The following is a 23,338-nucleotide window of genomic DNA, read 5'->3' as shown; positions in this document are numbered from 1 at the left end:
TTTGGCGGAGTTTTGAATTTTACGAAAATGAAGCCACAAGGACCGAGGCAGTTTATGGCGTGCTTGTGCGTGCCGGGGCCCCACCCGTGGACTTTCTGGTTTTTTAGTCTGTGCTTCTACTTTGGAGCACGAGGTGACCGAGGCTTGGAGGAGTGTGGTTTTATGTGCGAGGAGACCCAGGACACGAGCCGTGCGCCGAATCGCCCTGATCTCTGGCCAGAGGGGTCTCCAGGGCCGGCTAGGGTCAGAGTAGGTTGGGTCTTGAAGGCGGGAGAAACAGGCTCCCTGGGTCCCTTGGCCATGCCTTCCTCTTCCTCCCAGAGTCCGCCCATGGGTAGAGGTAACGGATTTTAAATTAAGAACTCAAAATAATTAGAAGAAAACCACAAGCCCAGATTAGATGGCTTGGTTGGTTAGAGCATCGTCCTGAAGCTCAGAGGTTGCTGGTTTGATCCCTGGTCAGGGCACATACAGGAATAGATCTATGTTCCTGCCTCTCTCTCTCTCTCTCTCTCTCTCTCTCTCTCACTCCCTCTTTCTCTCTCTCACTCTCTTTCTCTCCCCCTTTCTCTTTCGCTGAAATCAGTAAAATAAATAAAATTTAAAAAAAAGAAGAAAACCACAACTAATAAGTTATAAGATCACAGCTAACAAAAGAAGCAGAATAGTTAACATTATGCATAAGGGTTCATAGAATCAATAACACAACCGTGTAAGTACCAGATTAGGTTACTGCAAGTTATGGCTCTAAAGAGTCAAGCGAACAAGGTAAGAAGCCACCTGAAGGATTTTAGTGAACAAGAAATAGGAAATAAAACAACGAGTTAAAACCCACAAACCCCCAGAAGCTTAAGGATTTAAATAGTGAGGGAAAAACACACACAAAATAAAGGGGTTAGGGGAGAGAAGGATCCAACATTAAAGCAAAGCCAGAAAAAAAGGACTTTAATAGTGGGAGTGATTATAAAGGTAAAACACAAAAGGCAACCATTGAAAAAGTCATTAAAATAGAGGGAAAATAAGAAGAAAAGGCAACATAAACATGAGAGAACCGGTAGGTAAAATACACTAGAATAACCCAAATCAGGCAAAACCAAAATGGACAACTTAACAAGTGAGCTGACCGCAGGGTGGAGCACCGCAGATAGAACTGTGAGTAGGTGACACCTGTGGGTCCCGCTCAGCCCAGCAGTGCCCATTGTTATTATTGTTGTTATTTCAAATGTTAAGTCAGCAAGTCCAAAAGACTAGTGGGCCTGTAAGATCTGAGTTCCTTGCAAGTTCCTGAGCCTCTGTCTGGTCACCTCTGGGCCTGGGTGGGCGGAGGGAGGGGAAACTTGACCACCTCAAAGCCATGCCCTGCAGCCCACGCCAAGGACTTGTGGGGAGTTGGGGAATACGCCCCTTCAACTTCCCCAAGGGGAAGAAAGCTTAGAGCTGTCAGAAGTGTATGAAATTAGCTGCATAAACTGTGAAACAGAAGTCACAGTTATATTTGTTCTGAGACAGCGTAAGAATAGAAACGATGTTAGAGATAGAAAAATCCAGGCCTCCCCACGTCCAAGTGGCCTGAGAGCCGTCGAGTGCTCTAGTGTTCACAGACTGCATGAGCCTAGTGGGGCCTCTGCCTGGGGCCGGGCGGAGGGGTGGAGGGATGCCAGAGAGATCCACCTGCCCCAGTGACATTGTGACCTGCCTTTGTGAGAGCCTCGTTCTACACAGTCCTGGGCCACTGTGGGACCGGTGTGTACAGGTGTGCCTTCAAGAGGTTTCCAAGTTCTCAGGTTGCCCCCTCTGCCAGGAAATCTGCATTCACTCATTCTGCCCATGCATCCAGCCACCCACCCACCCACCCAGCCATCAATACTCAACAACCATTCATCAATCACTTGCAAATACTGAGTGCTTCTTGTGTATCAGCCGCGTGCTAAGTGCTCAGGAGAGAACAGAACGTGCATGGTTCTGCCTTCAAGGAGCCTACAGCGCTGACCCCCAGGCCACCATTATGGTGGGAACTGATGATCCTACCCAACCTCCTGGGACAGGACACGTGGGCAGGGGTGTGGGCGGGGGCTGAGGCTCTCTTTACTACAGCTCCTGCCGTTTCATTTTTTTAAATAATGACTTTCAAAAAAAAAATCCCACAAGGATTAAACTTTTATTATGAAACATTTCTAACGTATACTAAAGTAGACCGGAAAGTATAACAAACTCCCCAAATAATTGTCACCAGCTTCACGTGTCCAGGATGCCTGGCTTGTCTCCCTTTGTCCCGATTCCCACGCACGCCTTCCCGGGGCAGGATTATTTTAAAGTGAATCCCAGACGTTATTCCATTTCATCCCAAACATGTCAGAACGTATCTCTAAAAGATATGGACTTTAAAAATAGCCGTAATACCATTAAAACCCCTAACAATTAATAATGCCTTCACATCGTCAAATATCCGATTCTTGTTCCAACTTCCCTGACTGTCTTTTCAGCCTTCCCTCCCAGAGGGTTTGTTTCAAACAGGATGCAGGTCAGGTCTACACACGGCACTTGGTAGATATTGACTTTAGTCTCTCTCTCTTTTGATTGACTTTAGTCTCTTTGAAATGCCCCTCCCTTTCTTGTTCTCTCCTTGCACTTTCATGAGAAATGGGGCCATTCGTCCTGTTTGGATCTTGGTGGCACCGGCACTGTGTTGTTTGACCTGTTCTCTCTACTGTGGTTTCTTGTAAATCTCTGGATCTGGAGGCTGCTGGGAGACAGGCGACATTTCTTCAGCTCCCGTAGGGCCTGGACTGACTGAGCAATGGCAGAACCCGAAAACAACTTCCCTGAGGGGAAGAGGCAGCCCCCAGCCCACTGTGACTCAGTGTCTGCCTCTCCCGTTTCCGGATTGCAAAGACTGTGAGCCTCTCCTGATAACAACCCAAACCAGCATTGATGAACAGCTGATTAGCTGCCCCCAAGGTTACGGTACAGGGGACCGGTATATCTCCATGGAAACTCTTACCGCTTCCAATATAGAAACTGGGTCTTGCCCTGAATCAGTACTCAGAGATACAGTGCGTGCACGAGCCTTCGGTGGCAGTGAGGGATCTCATGGCCATGGCCACTGTGGAGATGGATCCAGGGATCGTAGTCACAGGAGTTGATAACCAGCTGGTCTGGCTGGACCAGCCGGAGCAGAGCAGGTCACTCTCAGTGGGAGCACGGCCCGGCTGCCCCGTTGACTATTAGCCTTGTGGTGACTCTTGTGCTTAAGGCAGGCTGACCATCTCTGGAACAACAAAGAGCTCCTGTAAGTCCTTCAGGGTATTATTGTTAAAGAGTCAGTGGGAAAATATTTTTAAGAAGCTATCACCCTGGCCAGTTTAGGCAGAAGAAATGCCCCTTGTGAAATTTTATATAATGCAGTTTAATTTTATATAGAATTTCAGTTTATAAAAGCACCTGTTTGAGTTCTATTCCTTTTCATATATATTCCTTGGGTACTTCTATGATAAGAAATGATTTCTGAGACTTGAACCCTGATTCGTGACTGCATCTAGAGTAGAGACCCAACTTAAAAACCTTGACTTGAGGCCCTGGCCGGTTGGCTCAGCGGTAGAGCATCGGCCTGGCGTGCAGGAGTCCTGGGTTCGATTCCCAGCCAGGGCACACAGGAGAAGCGCCCATCTGCTTCTCCACTCCCCCCTCCTTCCTCTCTGTCTCTCTCTTCCCCTCCCGCAACCGAGGCTCCATTGGAGCAAAAAGATGGCCCGGGCGCTGGGGATGGCTCCTTGGCCTCTGCCCCAGGCGCTAGAGTGGCTCTGGTCGTGACAGAGCGATGCCCCAAGATGGGCAGAGCATCGCCCCCTGGTGGGCATGCCGGGTGGATCCCGGTAGGGCGCATGCGGGAGTCTGTCTGACTGCCTCCCCGTTTCCAGCTTCGGAAAAGTAAAAAAAAAAACAAAAAAACACACCTTGACTTGAGCCTGACCTCTGGTGGCGCAGTGGATAAAGCGTCGACCTGGGAACACTGAGGTTGCCAGTTCAAAACCCTGCACTTGTCTGGTCAAGTCATATATGGGAGTTGATGCTTCCTGCTCCTCCCCCTTTTCTCTCTCTCTCTCTCTCTCTCTCTCTCTCTCTCTCTCCCTCCCTCCCTCCCTCCCTCCCTCCTCTCTAAAATGAATAAATAAATAAATAATCCTGAAAACATTTAAAAAAACAAACAAACAAAAAAACCCTTGACTTGAGAGGACCCAGAAGGGACCGTTGAGGCACTGCACCAGGGCAGGGGCCCCCTGTGCCTCTGAGCTTTGCCCCCTTTGGCAGGTTAACAGCAACATCCTCCTTCTCCCACCCAGTTTACCCTGGCGATGAACTGGGGCAGCCAAGGGAGCCGGAGGTCCTGGGGTGAGGAGTGGAAGCCTCGGGGTCAAGTTCTGTCGTCTCACTAGCTACGCAACCTTAGGCTGTTTGCTAAGTTCTGTTGGGTCTTAGTTTTCTTGTCTGTGAAAGAGGCATAATGATAAGAGAACTTAAGGAGGTAGTGCACATAAAGGCACTCCGCAGACATTAGTTCCTGCCCTGTACCCCTCTTATGGCACAGCTGTCTGTAGTCACTGTATTTCCCTCCTGCTGCACTGCCCAACCGCACCATACCCCCTGGCTGCTGACGTGTAGAAGAGGAGGACTTGCAGAACACCCTTGGGTGAGCCACAGACAATTGTTGAACCTCTGGGGACAGGCACTGACCACTGAGAAGAACATCACACCCTCCACATCAGCACCCAAGTTCCTTGCAAATGGAGCACTGGTTCCCGGACCCATTCCAGATCTGGGAAGACCTCACTGCTCTGACCGACTGCCTCCAGTCCCTGCTGCTCTTACTACCATTCTGCTGCTTCTCATCTCCCCGGGAGCCCTGTGGCGTTCTCTTATGTAGGAGACCCAGACTTGAACTACATGAGAGATGTTTTGGGTGCCTGACTATTCTTCACATACTTCTCAAAGATTCTCCATTAATCCTGTTCTTTTAACTGATTGGCCCAGAGATAAACACCTGATTCCACGACGGCCAACCAGATTCTTTTCCTTGGGATTTTTTTTTTCTCCAAGAGTTACAGAAGGAAGTCCCGCTGGCTGTGGTGAACTGGCTATGGATGCCATTCTGGATCATGGGCAAGCAAACAGACAGGGAGAAGTGCTGGTCTGGGAGAGCAGGGAATAGAGTGACCCATAAAGAGGGCCCATGGCCCTGGGAAAAGGATAACGTGGCTCTGGTTCCTGATGGCTTTTCCATTCCTGTGCCGCTGGGCTTCCTCTCTTATACGTAGGCTCTGTGGGATTCCAGTATCCTTATAGCGTCCCCCCCCCCCTTCACTTGAACAAATCTGAGTAAGTTTCTGATCTTTGTGATCAAAGCGGCTGTGACCAGGGAGTGGCACAAGGCGATCTACTCTCATCACTTCCATTCAGCATTGTAATAGAAGTCCTTGCCAGTGCAACAAGGCAAGAAAAGAAAAACCAGACAGACAAATAGAAGGCTTGAAGATTGGAAAGGACTAAAACTGTCTTGACTCACCGATGGCAGGATTGTGTGCATGGTAAATCCAAAGGAATAAACAAACAATTAGAACTAATATGCAAATTTATCAAGGTAATAGGATACTAGGTAGCCATGCAAAAGTGAATTGTTTTAAAACTTACTACTTAGAGACAATTTAAAAATAAGATTAATGAACACTGGCTTTTTAAAAATGTTTTTATTAATTTTTAAAGTTTATTGTGTGAACATGGATTCAAGTGTCCCACTCAATGTAACACCCTCAGCCCCAACCACGTGCCCCCATTATACCCCTTTGCCCCCCACCCCTGACTCCCTCCCCCCTTTCCCTCTGGGATTTGCTGTCCTGTTATCTGTATCTATGTGTTAAGTAGACTGTATATAATTTCACTAATTCCTTCACCTCCTCTGATCCCATCCCCTCATCCCCCTTCCCTCTGACAGCAATTTAATGAACACTGGGCTTTTAATATAAGATCAAAAAACATTAAACACTTGGCAACACATAGAATTTAAATAAGTGTAAATCCTTAATACTAAGCATAAACCACTGCTGGATTAATTTAAGGACTAGCTAAATACATGGAAAGTTAGGACGTGTCCATGTACCGAACAATTTAATATGCCAATGTTCAGATGCCGCCAGTGATCTCCAAAGTTATCTAGAGTGACAATGCAATTTTCACCAAAATCCTAAAAGACTTATTTTGGAGACATCGACTAACTGATTCTAAAATTTATACGAAAACGCAAAGAACTTAAAATAGCCAAGACAATCTTTAAAAGGAACAGAGTAGGAGGGCTTACACTAGCAGATTTTAAGCCTTAGCATAAAGCTACAGTTATTTAAGATAGTGTGGTATAGGCATAAGGAAAAACAGTTAGATCGATGAAATAGAATAAAAGTCTGGAGAGGACCCACGTGTCTGAAACCAGTGGATTTTCAGGAAAAAAAAACACCAAACAAACAAAAAACAACAACATCAATGCAATTTATTGTGGGAATGGAAGTTCTTTTTTGGGGGAGAGAATTTCTTTTTAATAAATGACATTAGAGCCACTCTGATGCATGTGGCCACAGACCTAAAGGGGAAAGCTGAAGTATAAAACTTCTGCAAAAAACACACAGGAGAATATCTTTATGACCTTGAAGTAAGCACATATTTCTCAGATAGGATGAAAGAGGTCAAACAATAAAAGAAAAACACTGATAAATCAGTCTCCAACAAAATGTAAAATTTCTGCTCATTAGAAGACAAAAAACTTGAGAGATAATTCATAGACTGGCAGGAGGTATTTGAATATGTACATTAAATCAGGAACTTGTGTTCAAGGTATATACGAGATCCTACAAATTTAAAATAAGTAAAACATGACAAAAGACTTATAGGGGAATTTCATAAAAGAAGATGAATGGCCAATAAACATATGAACTGGTGCTCAGTATCATTAGCCATCAGGGAAACACAAATTAAAACCACAGCAAGAAACCACAATGTCTTAGAATAGATACAGCCACAAAGACTGATCATTCTAAGCATTGGCCAGGATCTGGGGCAACTGGAATCTTGATATTTTGCTGATAGGAGTGTGAAATAGTACAACCATTTTAGCAATTATTTGGCTGTCTCTAGTAAAGTTAAATATACACCTGTCCTAAGACCCAGAGCTTCTACTCCTATGTACGCACCTCAGAGAGAGGAGTGCATACATCCTCAGAAAGATTTGTCTCTAAGTACATTCATAGCAACTTTATTTATAATGATCAAAACCCGAAGACAACCCAAATATTTATCAACGAAAGGATGGATAAACAAATTGTGGTGATACTTTTCAGCAATAAAAAGAAAAATCTGATATACATACATTAATAAATCTTTAAAATATTGTGTTGAGCAAAATAAGTCAAAGTTCACACTGTGTGGTCCCATTTATATAAAGTTCAAGAACCAGCAAAACTAATGGTGATAAAAGCCAGAAGAAGGTGCCTGACCAGGCAGTGACACAGAAGATAGAGCATCAGACCAGTACGTAGAGGACCCAAGTTCAAAACTCCGAGGTCGCGGGCTTGCGGGTGGGCTCATCCAGCTTGAGCACGGGGTTGCTGGCTTGAGCCTGGGATCATAGACAGGACCCCATGGTAGCTGGCTTGAGGACCAAGGCTGCTGGCTTGAGCAAGAAGTCACTTGCTCTGCTTTAGCCCCACCCCCCACCCCATCAAGGCACATATGAGAAAGCAATCAATGAACAACTAAGGAGCCACAATGAAGAATTTGATGCTTCTCATCTCTCTCCCTTCCTGTCTGTCTGTCCCTATTTGTCCCTGTCTCTGACTCTCTCTCTGTCTCTGTTAAAAAATAAGTCAGAAAAAGGTTATGTCTGGTTGCATATTGACTGAAAAAGGCCTTTGGGAGCCTCATCTTATGGAAATGTTCTATATCTTGGTCTGGTTGATGGTCAAGTGGGTGACTAAGTATATAAAAATTCATTGCTAGGAACTGAATGGCCCTCCCACCACCACCACCTCTCAGATGCACATGTTGAAGTCCTAACCCTCAATGTGATGGTATATAGATAAGGGACCTTTGGGAGATAATTAGCTTTAGATGAGGTCTGGGACCCACATGAGGAGGAAAAGACCAGAGCTGCTGTCTCCTTCCGTCTGCCGTGTGAAGACACGGTGCGAAGGCGGCCGTCTGCAGCCAAAGAGAGAGCCCTCCCAGAACACCACCGCGCTGGCTCCCCGACTCGGGAACGTCACTCTCCAGGACCGTGAGAAAATGACATGCTGTTGTTTCAGCCCCCTGTCTGTGGTTGGTATTTCAGTATGGCAGGTCAGGCTGACTAGTGTCTACCCAAGATTTGTAAATTTTCTATTTTGTTGCACACCAGTTAGGGGACCAGATATTTACACTATTGTTCTTGGCTCTTGGGGCTTGAGCCAAACCAGAGGCAACAGGGAACAGTTACATACAAGTAAAACAAGTCCTTGTTTATATCGATTGGTTCATCAATCAGTCGAGGTCCTATGGGCAGAGCACTATCAGGAAGCAAAAGGGTGCCTTACCAGCTGGTTCTGTGGCAGGGTGCCCAGTCCACACTCCCCGGTGCAGATACGGAACACTATCTCCCCGAAACTATCCAGGGGTTTGGTAGAGAGTGTGATGATGTCTCTAGGACTTTAGCTTAAGGATATAATGTGGGGTGAGCACCAGGATTTTGCCACAGCAATGTTTATCACCCGGTGGCTTACAAAACAGCAACAAAGTTGGAAATTCCCATGGGTCAGAGATTGCTGCTGCCACCCCTGTATTCTCTCTCCCCTCTTCCTTACTGTGGAACCGGTTTATTTGGCAGGAAGTGGGGTGTAAACAGATCTGGTTTAAATAAGACATTCCTTTGAGTAGGCATTCATTCATTGCAGGTAGAGTGGGCCATGTGACCCAGTTTGGGCCAATGGGATGTAAGCACCAGTTGATGAGTGGGCTTCAGAGAAGCTCTTTAGAAGGTCCGACGAGGCCTGGCATCTACCCTCGCTCCTTCTCCCCCGATTTCCCTGGCTTTCCCTTTCCCTCCGCCTGAGCTGTGGCTGCCTCGGCTGGAACGCCGGTGGCCATCTGGACGGATGTCAGAGGAGAAGCTAGAAGGAGCCTGGGTCCTTGGAGGCATGAAGGAGGTGCTCTCACAACCCTGCAGCCTCCTGTTGCACAAGAGCCAAACAGACCTCTGTCTGGTTAAGCTGTCTTATTTGGTTTTTGTTTTGTTCTTGGTTCCAAGCAGCTAAATTCATTGCTAACCGATACAGTACCCTAACACCTAACAACAGGAGCACAGTTAATAAATGACAGTCCCATCGTACTACGGGTTATGTTATAGCTACTATACGATTGCGCAGAAAAATATTCAGTAACATGGAGAGGTGTTTGTGGCATATGTACTTTTCAATGTACATAATATCTACAACTTCCTAGTTTGGGGGACAGAAGAGTAACAATGGGGCTATTTTTTTTAAATGGGAAATTGTGGAGATTTTAAAAACATGAACAACTAAATGTTACCCCCAGTTTCTTTTTTTAACACAACATGCCCTTGTCTCGCCATCGGGATTTTGCACAGTGGTCCCTGCTACGTCAGGAACCAGCCCCTCCCGATGACTCGCTGCCTCTCACCTTGTTCTCTTGGCTTCTGCGTCTGTCCGTGCTCCTATTCGCCATAGAGGTGTTCTGCTCTGGGAGGGGTTCCAGGTCGGGGGCTCCTTTACAGAGTTGCCATTTCCTGGTGGATCTGTGACATTTAAGAAACGTAGAATATTAGAAAATGTGCATTTCCCCCCTTTGAGGCAATAGTTTGTATGACCAGGTCAGTGACACCTGTCACCCTGGGTGTGGAAGGAGGTGAAGTGAAGAGGGGTGTTCTTCTTACGCCCCCCCCCCCGTGGGACTGTGGCCCACCCTGTGCTGTATTTGTTGACCTGGGATGCCACCACAATGAAAATTATGATTATAGTACAAGAAAGTTCATACATATAGACAGATACACACACACATACATTCATACAAGTACACAAAGACCTGCTGGAAAAAGAATCTTGGAAATGAAATCGCAAACTTAGATAGAAACCTAGGTAATATCTTAGATGGCAGTAGAACCATAACCGTTAGTGTTGTTTCTAAGACACACAAAAATCACTTGCAACTTATCACTCTTTTCACATCTAACTTTACAATGTCCAAGTCCTAATCCATATATTTTTAAAAGATTTTACTTAATTAATTTTACAGAGAGAGGAAAGAGAGAAGGGGGTAGATTGAGAAGTATCAACTCAGAGTTGCTTCACTTTAGTAGTTCATGGATTGCTTGTCATATGTGCCTTGACCGGACAAGCCCAGGATTTCGAACCGGTGACTTCAGCATTCGAAGCTTCAACTCAGATTGAGGTTCTATGCACTGCATCACCACAGGCCAGGCTTAACCAATATTAAATGTTACTTCCTGTCGAATGTCAGACCACCCATGGGGGCAGGGAGGTTGTCCATGCTCTAGAGTCTAGAGTGATTTTTCAAAGGTGCCTGCTCAGCAGATGAACCTGGCAATGTCCTTACCTCTCAGACCCAAATCACAAACCAAAAAACAACAACCAATAAACAGAACAAACAGACAAACAAAAGTAGGGCGAATCTGCTTTTATTGTTAGGAAATTAGGGGGTGGATTCCTTTATTTTTTTAAATTTTATTTTCATGTAAATACGAATCAAAACAGCTTTGCGTGGTTTCTTTTGTCATGTGTTCTTTGAGAACCGGGTTGGTTTTTCTCGTCTTCGTAGAAAAATAGATGTTCCAGCCACCTTTTACTTAACGGTCTCGTCTTTGCCACCAATCCATATGTCGCCAGGGAAGATGAGTAAGTCTCATGACTAACTCATATTCCTAAAGTTATTTAAGACAAACACATAACTACCTTTTTTTTTTTTACTGCCAAGGCACAGTGTTTCAGCAGCAGGGTGATGCCGGGCACAGCGTTTCAGCAGCAGGGTGATGCCGGGCACAGCGTTTCAGCAGCAGGGTGATGCCGGGCACAGCGTTTCAGCAGCAGGGTGATGCCGGGCACAGAGTTTCAGCAGCAGGGTGATGCCGGGCACAGCGTTTCAGCAGCAGGGTGATGCCGGGCACAGCGTTTCAGCAGCAGGGTGATGCCGGGCACAGCGTTTCAGCAGCAGGGTGATGCCGGGCACAGCGTTTCAGCAGCAGGGTGATGCCAGGCGGAGTGGAGGGCATCCTTTTCCCCCTGGACTCTGAGTCAGGAAGCCCTGGGCTGCCTTAGGGGGTGTTCACTCCCTGGGGGGTCAAATGAGGGAGTCACGTAAAAAATAACACTGTGAGTCTGATCAAAATATTTCTGCCCTGGAGACAAATGGCACCTTTGGGGCTAGTGTGGTCTAGGCTGGTCTCAGCTCGGAGGCCACGAACTCGAGGCTCGTTCCCTGGTGACTCGGTTTCCCTCTGCAGCCTCATCTCATACACACACACACACACACACACACACACACACAGCCCCACACCACCCCTCCCCCGCACAGCACGACCCCCACCCACTGACATGGGGCAGTGGGATCGCTCTTCGCTCTGATTTCCATGCGTGGGTCGCTAGGGCAGCCGTTGACCACGTGTAGCTGTGATGTCCTTGAAATGTGGCTAGTGTGACGGAGGGAATAAACGCTTCATTTTCTTTTTCACTTCATCTAAATTTAAATTTAAAAAACAAAGAAAAAAAGCTGGTCCTCGAGTCAGTTATTGGAAAACTCCGGAGGATATGTGGAACAATCTGGGTGTGTAAATCTGCTTTCCCGGCTGTACGTTTTACAGAATCTACATCCAGAGCAAGAGTCTTCCCAGGGCCCAGGCAGCGTGTAGAGCGAGAGGGGCCGTGAGTATAAACTCCCAGCCGGATCTCAGAGGCTCCGTGCAGAAAGAGGGCAGAGTGTCCCGTCAGCCACTGTGACGGTGGCTGCTGACCGGGGGAGGCAGGGATACAGGCACTGTTAAAGTGCGTTGAGCGCGTTCCTGTCTACTCTGGGGGTGTTGTCGCTGGAACATATTAAGAGTTGGAAGGAACCAGGTGCTCGAACCCTGGTCTCCATCTGCACCGGCTTGGGGACTAGAAGGATCCGAACCCCAGTTCCTCCTGCACCGCTCACAAGCCGTGTGTTTCGGGGACAGTGACTCAATCTCTCGGGGCCTTGGTTCTTTTTCTTTTTTAACTGTAAAATAGGTATAAGGACACCCTTGAAAGTGCTCCTGATAGTCACTGTACCTGTACGTACCCGACTCTCGGCCATGTCCTTACACATCCTTTTAAGACTCATCTAAAATTTCCTCTTCTTCGGGAGATCTTCCCTAACCCCCCCCCCGCCCCCCAGAAGGGCCTCGTTCTTTGCCTTTGCCTCGTTCTCTTGTCAACTTTGACGCCACGCCTGCTGTCAAATGACATCAGTACAGTCTTGCGGGTTCCTCAAGGGCGGAGACTCCAGCTTTCTTTGTGGGTAAGTTGTTGGGTTTTTTTTTTAATTTGTGGAAACGTCAAACATACCCAAAAGCTGGGTGAGTGATAACGTACTGACTAACCACCCAGCTTCCGCAACTGTTGTGTTTCAATCATTGTATTTTGCTTGCCGGCTCGGCGCTCAGCGGGTGATCGTGTTAGTGTTTGTGGCACAAATTCGATGCCACTCCTCCCATCAAAGAGCAAAGTCAGTTTCCCCTTCTGCTTTTGTCTGGGCTGGCCCTGTGAGCTGCTTGGGCCTGCAGAATGTGGTAGAAGCGCAGGTCCCCAAGGCCTGCCGGCTTCTGCTCTTGCTCTCTGGGAGGCCTGCTGCCCTGTGAACAAGCTCGAGTTAGCCTGTTGGAGGATGAGAGACCGCATGGAGCAGAGACAAGCAGTCCCAGCTCCATTCCCCCTTGCGCCAACCAGCTCACTAGCCACCCGAAAGGCCAGCGAGGCTTTCCTTGACCTTCCAACCCCAGATAAGCCACAGCCGCTAGCCTACTGCAGAGGTCCAAGTGGCCCAGATAGAGGAGCCACCTGACCAACCCCCAGAATCACGAGGAATGATCAACATTGTTTTGTCTCTCTGATTTGAGGGTGGTGGAACCTGTGACAAAAGGCTACCTGCCAGAGTCTAAGTAACAAGTTATCAACTGAGCTCATGACGCCTCTGGGTTTAAAGCAGAGGTTGCCGCCTCTCGCTCACTCAGGGTAGCATGCTGTCCATCCAGTGACAGCTGCCATCCCCAGGGACTAGGAAACTGTCACACCCCCCACAACCCCAGAATGCTGTCCACTCAGCCCTGCGAGCAAGTCACAGGGAGAGGAGTCTGTAGCTCTGGCACCTATGCTGGTAAATGTTTGAATTTTGTTCCGATCTACAACTAGACTTCAAGCAGGTAAGATGTGCTAGGAACTGCATTAAAAGGTTAAGGGGTCCTGCTGTGAGCTCTTCCCGAAGTATTAATCTCATGTATTTTCAGAGCTGCAGAAACTCTGGCCATCGTGGCGACCGTGACAGGACAGGCTAGAGCTGGTGTTCCTAGATGTCCCCAAATGGGGACGGTTCCTAGCTTCCCTCCTAGAGGATGCCAGTACATCTAGGGGGTGTTCGAGTCCTAAAACCAGATGTCTTTTGAGAGCAAAGCCAGTATCGTTGCATCATTTGGGTCGACACTTTCTCCTGAACTATCCACATCATCCCATTGGGAGAATTTGAATTCTTTAGATAATGGCTTTGAAATGTTCCACCATGTGGGACCTATCCCTGACCATTGGCATTGCCTCTTATAAGCTTTTCATTTAATTAGGGTCTTCTAGCCCTGAGTATCCCAGCTGATGTCAAGGAACAGCTGTGACGGCTGTCCCCGGTACTGACCTGCCAGGTGCCCAGCGTCTGGCTGGGGAGCGTCTCTGGCTCTGCCTTTGCTTCTGTGTCTCAGGGCACGATTGAAGACGGAGTTTCTCTGAATTCGGCTGTGGTGACGGGGGTCTTTGTTTTGGGGCTGGTCGGCGTGGGGCATCTTCTCTTCTTCTGAAAGTAACTCGGGTCTCACCTTGGCTGGGTCATCCGCAATTTCCCGTGAATTGCCTGCTGATTTCTCGTGGGACTTCTCCAAATGGTCAGTGTTCCTGGTCTCCATGGAAATCTCCAGTGCTGATGGTTTCTCAGCACAATGGCTGGAGATCAATAAGCTCCCCAAACTCCACTGGTCTTGAGTGCTTTAGAATAGAAAGAGAACAAATTTTCGGTTAGACTCATCAGGCTAAATGTTTATTCAGAGTACGTTTTCCACTCCCATTCAGATTTGATGAAATTTGGGATAATCTGCACATCCTGGCGACCACATCTTTGTTCCACGAAAATTACATTTTAACCACAGCAATTTGGCTGCATTCATGTATCATTTTTATAATTGAGGTTTGTTTGTTCTATTCCTAGGATGCACTCTGGAGGGAAATGCTCAGAGCGCCTTGTGTAGCCAATTTTCAAGTAAACATTTTCTGAATAACTCAAGAGAAAAGGAGTAGCAAAAAAATCAGTGAGGGGGAACTCCAGGAAGCCGAAGTAAGGGGAAGAAAGGTGTGTGGACACAGAGAGCATCCTGGGACAAATGGACAGGGCTGGAGAGCCAGTGGCAGGGCCTACAACCCCAGGAATTAACAGAATGTTTACAATAAAAGCGGAATTGTTCTTGAGCCACACCTCAAGAAAGTGAGAGGTGTCTGTCCTGGTCAAATGACGTGGGGGGACTCCCTGTCCTGCGTTCTGGTGGCAACTCGCCCAGTGGAATAGTAGTGGCTGGGTGAACAGAGGGGTCCCAGTGGGGAGGAGGTCGAGGTCATCACATATCTACTCTCTGGGGTCTAGGGCAGAGACTGGGTGTGGACCACGGGAGCAGGCAGACTCTAGCTTTGAATTCAGAGCTGTCAAAACGTGGAGCGACTACCTTGGGGGACAGTGAAGTCCCTGTCACTGGAAGTGTCCAGACAGGGGCTGTGGAGAGTGTAGGATTCGATGATTCCGACTTCTTCTCTCCTCTCCTTTCTCTTTCCCTCTGCTTCCCGCCCAGGTTGACTCTGACCCTGAACCTGAGGCCCTTCTCTGCTGAGAGTTGATCTGGGGGTAACTAGTGGGCAGGGGTCCTTTTATGGGGAGACAGATGATGCAGGAGTTACCGTATTCCCCCATGTACAAGACGCACCATTTTTTTCAAAATATTTGGGGTCTAAACACTGGTGCGTCTTATACGGTGGTTGTAGGGGGTTTTTTACTTGCATGTCCCGCTTGTCCGTGCTTGTTTTTGCGCTCCTTGTTGAAGACAGCGATTTGTCATCAGTCACAGATGAGGACAAGCTCATGGATGAGGATTTGTATGAACTTTATGATGAATAAAACTTGAGTTCAATAACTTTATGTAACACACATTTATTTTCAAATTTCGGGCCCCCAAATTAAGGTGTGTCTTATACATGGGAGCGTCTTATACATGGGGGGCATACGGTAACTGTGGACTAGGGCTGGCCTGTGGTGGTCTCTGAACTGGGTCAAGGAGTCCCTACCCCATCTTTGATGACCACGAGCGAAGAGATGGCAGGGACCCTGGACTGTGGGCAGGCTGGGCTGAGGGGCCGAGGCCAGAGGGCAGGTGTCACCCAGGTATCACCCAGGAGGGGCAGGGGCATGCCTAAGCCCGGGTGGAGCCTGGGGTGGCGACGGTGTACCAGAGGCATGATAGGATCGGTGAGTCACACACAGGGTGTACGGAGGAGCCAGGAGGGGCCGTCCCCACCTCCGGTGGTTTCCACGCTGACTGGGCGGGTCACTGCCACTCGCTGCCAGTCAGGGAAGTGGGAGCGAAGCCACCCTGAAGCCGCCACGAACACGCCTGCCTTTCGGCCTCCCAGGTTATCGTCATCATCGCCATTGTGATTTTTAGGCTGCTTTTTAAAAAATTGAGGTATAGTTTACGTCCAGTAGAACTTGCCCTGGGTAAGAGGCGGTTCTGTGAATTATGATAAACACATACAGTTCATGGAGCCAGCACCGCACGGAAATGCAGGACATTACTTCACCCCAAGGCTCCCTGGTGCCCCCGCAGTCAGCCCTCCCACACTACCGACCCCCCGGGCCGGCCACCACGGTCTACGCCCTGGTTGCTCTCACTGGCCTTCTCCTGACTGTCGTGTAGATGGAGCCATGCCGAGCGTGGGCTGTGAACTCGTGGAGGCCTGCACGGTGTACTGTGCGGGGCGCCGGGTTGGGAGTCAGGGGACCTGGGTTTGAACCCCCATTTCCTGCTGCTTGTAATCACCTACTTAGCCGGGGGTGCCAGGGCCCCAGTTTGGCACTCAGGGAACATGGGTGTGGGTGGGTGTTCTCTGGGGCTAACTTAGCTGGCTCTCAAGGTCTGTGATGCAGGGAGGCTCAGAGAGCCCTCGGGGGGATGCCCAGAGCCCTGGGGATTGTTCTCAAACCACCCCTGTCTCTTCCTATAGATGAGCAGGCTCTGAAAGGGCACGTATTCCGAATCACACCATGTTTAAGACCATCACACACACACACACACACACACACACACACACACACAATCTGTGAAACTCTGGAAAAACAACTCTAATTCCACCTCAATTATTGCCTATTTCAGGCAAATGCATTCTCATTCTGAAATATTTCTGTAACCACTCCATTTCTTCCATTCCCATTAACTGCCGGGAGCCCCAAAGCCCCGCCTCCAGCCTTCTAATGTTTTTCTGAAACTCCCTGGGAACATGAAGCCCTGGTGTTTCTGTTCCAGGCGGCTGCGGGTGGAAGTCCATGGAGGCAGCGTGGTGACTGGAAGGGGGAGGGCTGATGGGGAGGCCGCGTTGGCATAGCATTCATTCATTCACGCACTCATTCACGCGGCAAGCATGGCTGGCATGTGGCCGTGTCTTTGTCCCAGGTCTGCCCACATTCCTCGTTAGGAAGCTCCGGAAGGGCGGGGCCTAGTTGGCTTTGTTCCCTGCTGTCGCTGGTGTGGAGTGCACGCACAGTGCTCATGAACGGATCCCCTCCGTGTGGCGGGTGTGATCAGCACCCTCCCCTTACAAGAGGGGAAGCTGCGAGGCAGGGAGCTCTGGTCACTTGCCCAGGACCACACCGCTGGTGAAGGATACGGCGAGGATCACACCTCATCCGTCTGACTTGTTTGTCGGGGGGAACCTGAGACCCGTGGGATGTGGTCATAAGATGCTGCTATAAAAACCGGCTGAAGGCTGCCCGGGTGAGTCAGGCAGAAGCGGGCTTTCTAGTCTGCTCTCTCCTGCTCCTTGTGTGACTTCGGGCCTATGAGCCTGGAGTGACTATTAAACCTCCCGGTGTCAGGCTGAGGGCCAGGGGACTTCCCTGCATGAGTCAGCGGCGGCCTGGGAAGTCAGAAACATGAGAGAAGGTGGTGGGGAGGGGAGGGGGGTTGCCACTAACCCATCCATGGCAGCCCGAGCCAGCTGCTGGGGGTACGGGGACGATGGCATGGTGGGCACAGGGTGACACTTCCCCTAGACCAGGGCTTCTCCCAACGTTCAAGGGCCAGAGTCGCCGGGACTCTTGTTAAGACCCAGATTCTGACTCAGGAGGCCCGGGGTGGGACCAGAGATGCCTCCACTGTGAGTCCACAGGCCAGCCTTGAGCAAGGTCCCGGGGGAGCGAAACCTCAGTGTCCTTGGCGGGTGTGGGGCCCCCAGGAGCTCCCAATGCGCCCGCACTTGCCCGGATCTGGGCAGCACCTCCCGGGTCGGAGGCAGAAGCACGTCCTGATGTGGAGCAGGGCTGAGGCAGGCGGGAGGAGGGGTTGTCAGGAGAGGGCCCGGGTGTGGGAAAGCAGGTGCTGTCCCTCCACTGTCCCCTTCCACTTCTTATAAGGGAACCGAGTGGGGGAAGGGAGGGAGGTGGAGAACAAGAGAAGTGGAGGGAGACCCCTGCCCTGGACCGGAGACCCGAGTGCCCGGTCTGAAGTAGGGCCCTCGGAGTGTCAGACGGCCCAGTAAAGACCAGGCCAGCCTACAGATCAGGGCCATGGGGCGGGGGGCAAACACTAAGGAAGGGAGGCAAGTTATAAACAGGGAAGACTCTCAACAGAACCACACTGAGGACCCTCCCCTGTCCTCAGGGAGGAGACCCAGAGCAACAGCGACGATGAGGTGTGTTAGCTGTCCAAGGGGGCTGGGGGGAGTGGCCCAGAAATGTGGCCTGAAAGTCACCTTAGCTGTGACTGTGACAACAGGAAGGGCTTCAATACTGGCAGGTGGGTCCCCATAGAAAGATGCGGCCCCTAAGAGGGAGGCTGGCCCGGCTGGTCCCCAGTCACCTACATCATTCCCACTTTCTTTCCTGTTCTGGCATTGCTTCCTGGGCCTCCTCCCAAGTGAACGGCGGCAGCGCTCACCTTGGCTGTAAACAACAAAGCTCTTTTATATTTTTAAACAAAGGGGGAGAGCTCGCTGTAGGGGAGAAGTTTAGGTAGCAGAGGGGAAACCAGGTGAGGTGTTTGGTTTGGGAGGAAAGCCTCGGCGAGGAGAGGAGCTCGGAGGGCTGCCCTGGATGATGCCCGCCACGGGGACGGGCTGCGTTATGATATCACGTGATCACTGTGGGCGGTGTGGAAAACACAGGTGAGTGCAGGGGCTACGGCTGACGCCTCCCCGGAGGGCCCTCTGGGAACATTTTGGAGTTCTCAGGGAGCACACAGGAGAAGAAGTGAATGGGATACCCAAAGGGAAGAGAGAGAATCCCAGAAGAATTTGAAATGGTAATTCAGAAATTGGGGAACAAGGGTGGGGAGGGGCAGGATTGGAAAGGGGGCAGAGGGGAATTCAGGGCGGCAAGAATAGGCACCCAGCTGTCTCTCTACATTGGGGGTGGCATGGCCACACGCGTGGTGGGGTTCAGCCACTTTGCACCTGTTTGACAGAACTGATACCTAATTTTTTGTTGAGCTCAGTGAACTGGTGGTTAAAATGGCACTTGTCATCAGGGTTCTCTCAGGTGGGCGCCTGGGCAGCCGCCAATGTGGAAATCACGCATTGACATTCCTTACTCTTTTTTAACGTTCATCTGCACAACAGTGTATTCTAAACATCCATAATCATGTTCATTCCGTCCAAAGGTGAAAAATATTGCAAGTGAGGACGCCCATCAAGAAGCAATATGGAAATATCTTCAATAACAGTTTTATTGCTTTTTTTGGTCAGGTATTATTTAATATTTTTTCATTAATATTTAAAACTCTTTCTTCTAACATAATCTAGTCTTATGTACCTCTTTTATTGTTCTTATTTAAGTATTAAATACATTAAGTAAAAAACTGCCATTCGGTATATCATTTTTTTATACTTAAAATGGTCATTAGGGCAGAGAACCAGTTGTCACATTATTTGAATCCCACCATTGGCCACAGGGCAGCAGCCTTGGCTTCAGGAGGTGGGGGAGGAGTCCCAGAGGCTGAGGGAAGGGGTGGGGTGGGGGGCTTCTTGGAGAACCAAGACTAAGGCCAGATGCAGAGAATGACATGTTTGGTGCCTAAAGGGATGGGTGGGGATTTCTTCCCTGTGAGCAGGAAAGACAATTGTATAGAAATAACATAAAGGGAGAGGGTCAACTAACTGAAGGGGGAGGGGCTTCTGGGGAGGGAGTCCGAGCAGAGGCCTGGAGGGGGCCAGAGAGCGAGCTCTAGAGGCAAAGTTCCAGGCTGGACTTGTGGGCTGGCTTTGGGGTCAGGAGGGAGAAAAGTAGAGATGGTTTTCCCCTGAGGCTGTTGATACACTCGGAGGGGACGTAGGGTGGGGGGAGAAGTTGAGCCCAAGATCAGAGGGAGGTGGCGCACTTGGGAGGAAGCTGGACTTGTACATGGTCCGTGTGACCTGATCTGAACTCACCAGAACGCAACCTGGAAGGCTAAGCCCTCATTACAGTAACAACTCACTGAGTAGCAGTAACAGTTTCTAATCCAAAGCACATCTCCACAGAGGCGAGAGCGCTACAACGCCGTGAGATAGAGGACATTCCGGAGGCGCTGGGGCCACCCTCTTCCCACCATGGGGCACCCCCAGCAGTCATGCATCCTAGCAGGCTGGGACGCACGCAGAGGACGGGAGTGGTCAGACTCACTGACAAAATTCATGCACAGGATGAAATAGACCGTGATGGAGCAGCTGTGGGCAGCACCCCTTTCCTGGTGATGCTACAGAAATCAGAGGAATTCATCCTTTTTTTTTTTTTTGTATTTTTCTGAAGCTAGAAACGGGGAGAGACAGTCAGACAGACTCCCGCATGCGCCAGACCAGGATCCACCCGGCACGCCCACCAGGGGGCGATGCTCTGCCCACCAGGGGGCGATGCTCTGCCCCTCTGGGGCGTCGCCATGTTGCGACCAGAGCCACTCTAGCGCCTGGGGCAGAGGCCAAGGAGCCATCCCCAGCGCCCGGGCCATCCTTGCTCCAATGGAGTCTCGGCTGCGGGAGGGGAAGAGAGAGACAGAGAGGAAGGAGAGGGGGAGGGGTGGAGAAGCAGATGGGCGCCTCTCCTGTGTGCCCTGGCCAGGAATTGAACCCGGGACTTCTGCACGCCAGGCTGACGCTCTACCACTGAGCCAACCGGCCAGGGCCAGGAATTCATCTTAAACCGGGACACAGACAGTGGGGGCTGAACACACTTCCCTCTTACAGGGAGGTATTCAGATGCCGGAGTGGGGCGGCCAATATATCTACATTTCTCTATTTACACGTATAATTTGCAACAGGAAGAAAACCCACAAGGGAAGGTGAAAAGCAGAGGCTCAGAGAATGAACTAGATATTCCTGTTGGCACAATGGTCAGCGGCAAGCCTAGGGTGCAGGGGGCCCGTGAGTGGAACAGACGTCTCAGAAGGGAAAGCATGGTTGAGCCGGGCCACCGCCGGTGATGGAGGAAGGAGGAGGCGCTCGAAGGGGCTCTAGGCGATGGCAGGCGTAGGGAAGGCCAAGAAACCTCAGATAATGGAATTTTTCCCAGGCACCTCATGTCTCATAAGAGGAAGGAAACTCCAGACCATGCTGAGATCCTTTTTTCCACTGACTATATTGGCAAACAGTTAAAAGCTTGGAAAGCAATTGGTGAGGCTGAGAGGCAGCGGGCAACCCCAGACCTGAGTCCATCCCCGTGGAGCTGTTTGGCAAAGTCTATCAGAGTAACTACCAGATGTGCAGTAGCCCAGCCATCTCATCTGCAGGAGTCTGGTCCAGGCATCTGCAGACACGTGTGGGGCGTGGTCTGTGACTCCTGCATCTTGGCCTCGGAGCAAGTAACTGAAGACACCAGAATGTCTCTCCACCAGAGCAGGTCACACCAACGAGGAAATTCTAAACATTTCCACAAATGGAATATGATGCAGATGTTAAAGCAAGAAAGGGGAAGCGACATATTCCGATTAGGAAAGGATCCTGGGAGATCTCAAGATTAAAAAAAAAATAGCTTGACCAGGTGGTGGTGCAGTGGATAGAGCGTCGAACCAGGATGCAGAGGACCCAGGTTCGAGACCCCGAGGTCACCAGCTTGAGCGCCGGCTCATCTGGTTTGAGCAAAGCTCACCAGCTTGGACCCAAGGTCGCTGGCTCGAGCAAGGGGTTACTCGGTCTGCTGTAGCCCCACAGTCAAGGCACATATGAGAAAGTAATCAATGAACAACTAAGGTGTCGCAATGAAAAACTGATAATTGATGCTTCTCATCTCTTCTTGTTCCTGTCTGTCTGTCTGTCCCTATCTATCCTTCTCTCTGACTCTCTCTCTGTCTCTGTAAAAAAATAAAATAAAAATAAATATAAATAAATAAATAAGGGTATATGTATTATGTTTTCATCAGCGTACAAGGAGGAGTTGCATTCAATTTTGGGTGGGTGTGCCTAAAAGATTGTGAAAGAGGTTTAAATAAATTAGAACCAATGAATATATATATATATATATACTTTATTTTTATTTTTTATAATTATCAGACAAAACCGAGGCAGATGAAGAATGAGTTTGGGAAGAAAAGAGACTTTAAATTACATACCTTCTAATATTTAAAAAAATTTTTAAAGCTATGTTAATATATTAACCTATTCACAAATTAAATAGCTAAATCTCTGTAGAAACTGAGTAGAAGAGAATATTAAAGAAGGGAATGAATCACCTCTAAAGCCTGGAGGAGACGGAGAGGTTGTGGGGAACGACCGAGAGGCCCCCACGAGCCCTTCTACGCGGCAGGGGAGTGAGTTAGGCGGAGGAGAACGGGTAACCAGTGATGGGAAGAAAGAAAGCTGCTTTATGTTTATATCATCAAAAAAATAAAATAAAATAAAAAATCGGAGAATAAGAATGAGCGGTTAAACGAGGTGTTTTGATTCCCTGATGAAAATGTTCTCAACGTGACTGAAAAAAAAAATGGAGGCAATGTTGTAATCCTGAGGCAGCCTTAATATAATATAACTCATCAGTGGGCTCGTGATGACATGAAATACCAACCTTCAGGAAAGACCTTTAGGAGGGAAACTAGGAGGAAATTCATCATGAGCAAGAGCGTGTACACACGACAGACAGAGCGGGTCCGGGGACCCTGAGCAGGACCCAGCTCTCATCAGTATTCACACGGTTCTCGGGCTTTGGCCAACGTCTCACGAGACAGAAAACAAGTAGTATCAGAAAGAAAGCCAAAATCGCCATCATTTGCAGCTGATGTGATTTGTATGCCTAGATAATCCAAAAGAACCAATGGAGACTCCTGGGATTACAACGAAGTCAGCCCAGGGCCGGAATAGGATAGATGGACTACACATGTCAACAATAATAAGAGAATAAAAGTAGCAGTAACAAAACCAGAAACCCCAGGATACACATGTCAACCAGTACAAACACCCGACATGAAGGAAAAACTTGAGAGACGGAAGGAGACAGGCATGCTCACGGAGAGAAGCACAGGGTTTTCTTGGATGGAAAAGTGGAAATTTTAAAATACGTTGGTTCTCACCACATTAATATGTAGTTTTAGTGCGATTTCCATTTAATGTAAAATTTCCGATTAAAACAACTCATTGGAATGTTTTGATGAAGTAATGATGAAGGTTTTTTGCAGGATAGACAGGCAAGATGAGCTCGAACTTTCTGAGAAACATCAGAAGTGGAGAGAGTCTACTTCTCCTAAATATCACAAAATACTCCAGTAACAAAGGGAATGTGGTCCTGGCACAGAGCTGTCAATCTG

The 23,338-nt window shown here is 48.9% G+C and overlaps 1 protein-coding gene across 4 annotated transcripts in view; it reads right to left on the bottom strand.

Annotated features, from left to right (window-relative positions):
• Positions 1-23,338, bottom strand: part of NGEF (neuronal guanine nucleotide exchange factor) — a 92,680-nt gene that overhangs the window by 50,879 nt on the left and 18,463 nt on the right. For 2 of the 4 annotated variants that reach the window (XM_066279189.1, XM_066279188.1), the window contains exons 2-3: positions 13,963-14,306; positions 9,712-9,826 (exon numbers count right to left, since the gene is read on the bottom strand). In XM_066279189.1, the coding sequence (XP_066135286.1) occupies positions 9,712-9,826; positions 13,963-14,227 (380 nt within the window). In that variant the 5' untranslated portion in view covers positions 14,228-14,306. Of the gene's footprint in view, positions 1-9,711; positions 9,827-13,962; positions 14,307-23,338 lie in introns of those variants that run through there. The other 2 variants (XM_066279191.1, XM_066279192.1) reach the window with 2 other exon arrangements.

The sequence above is a fragment of the Saccopteryx bilineata genome, chromosome 5 (genome assembly GCF_036850765.1).
Source record: "Saccopteryx bilineata isolate mSacBil1 chromosome 5, mSacBil1_pri_phased_curated, whole genome shotgun sequence".
Classification (NCBI taxonomy): domain Eukaryota; kingdom Metazoa; phylum Chordata; class Mammalia; order Chiroptera; family Emballonuridae; genus Saccopteryx; species Saccopteryx bilineata.
Note: the sequence above shows the minus strand (reverse complement) of the source record. Positions and strands in the feature narration are given on the sequence as shown.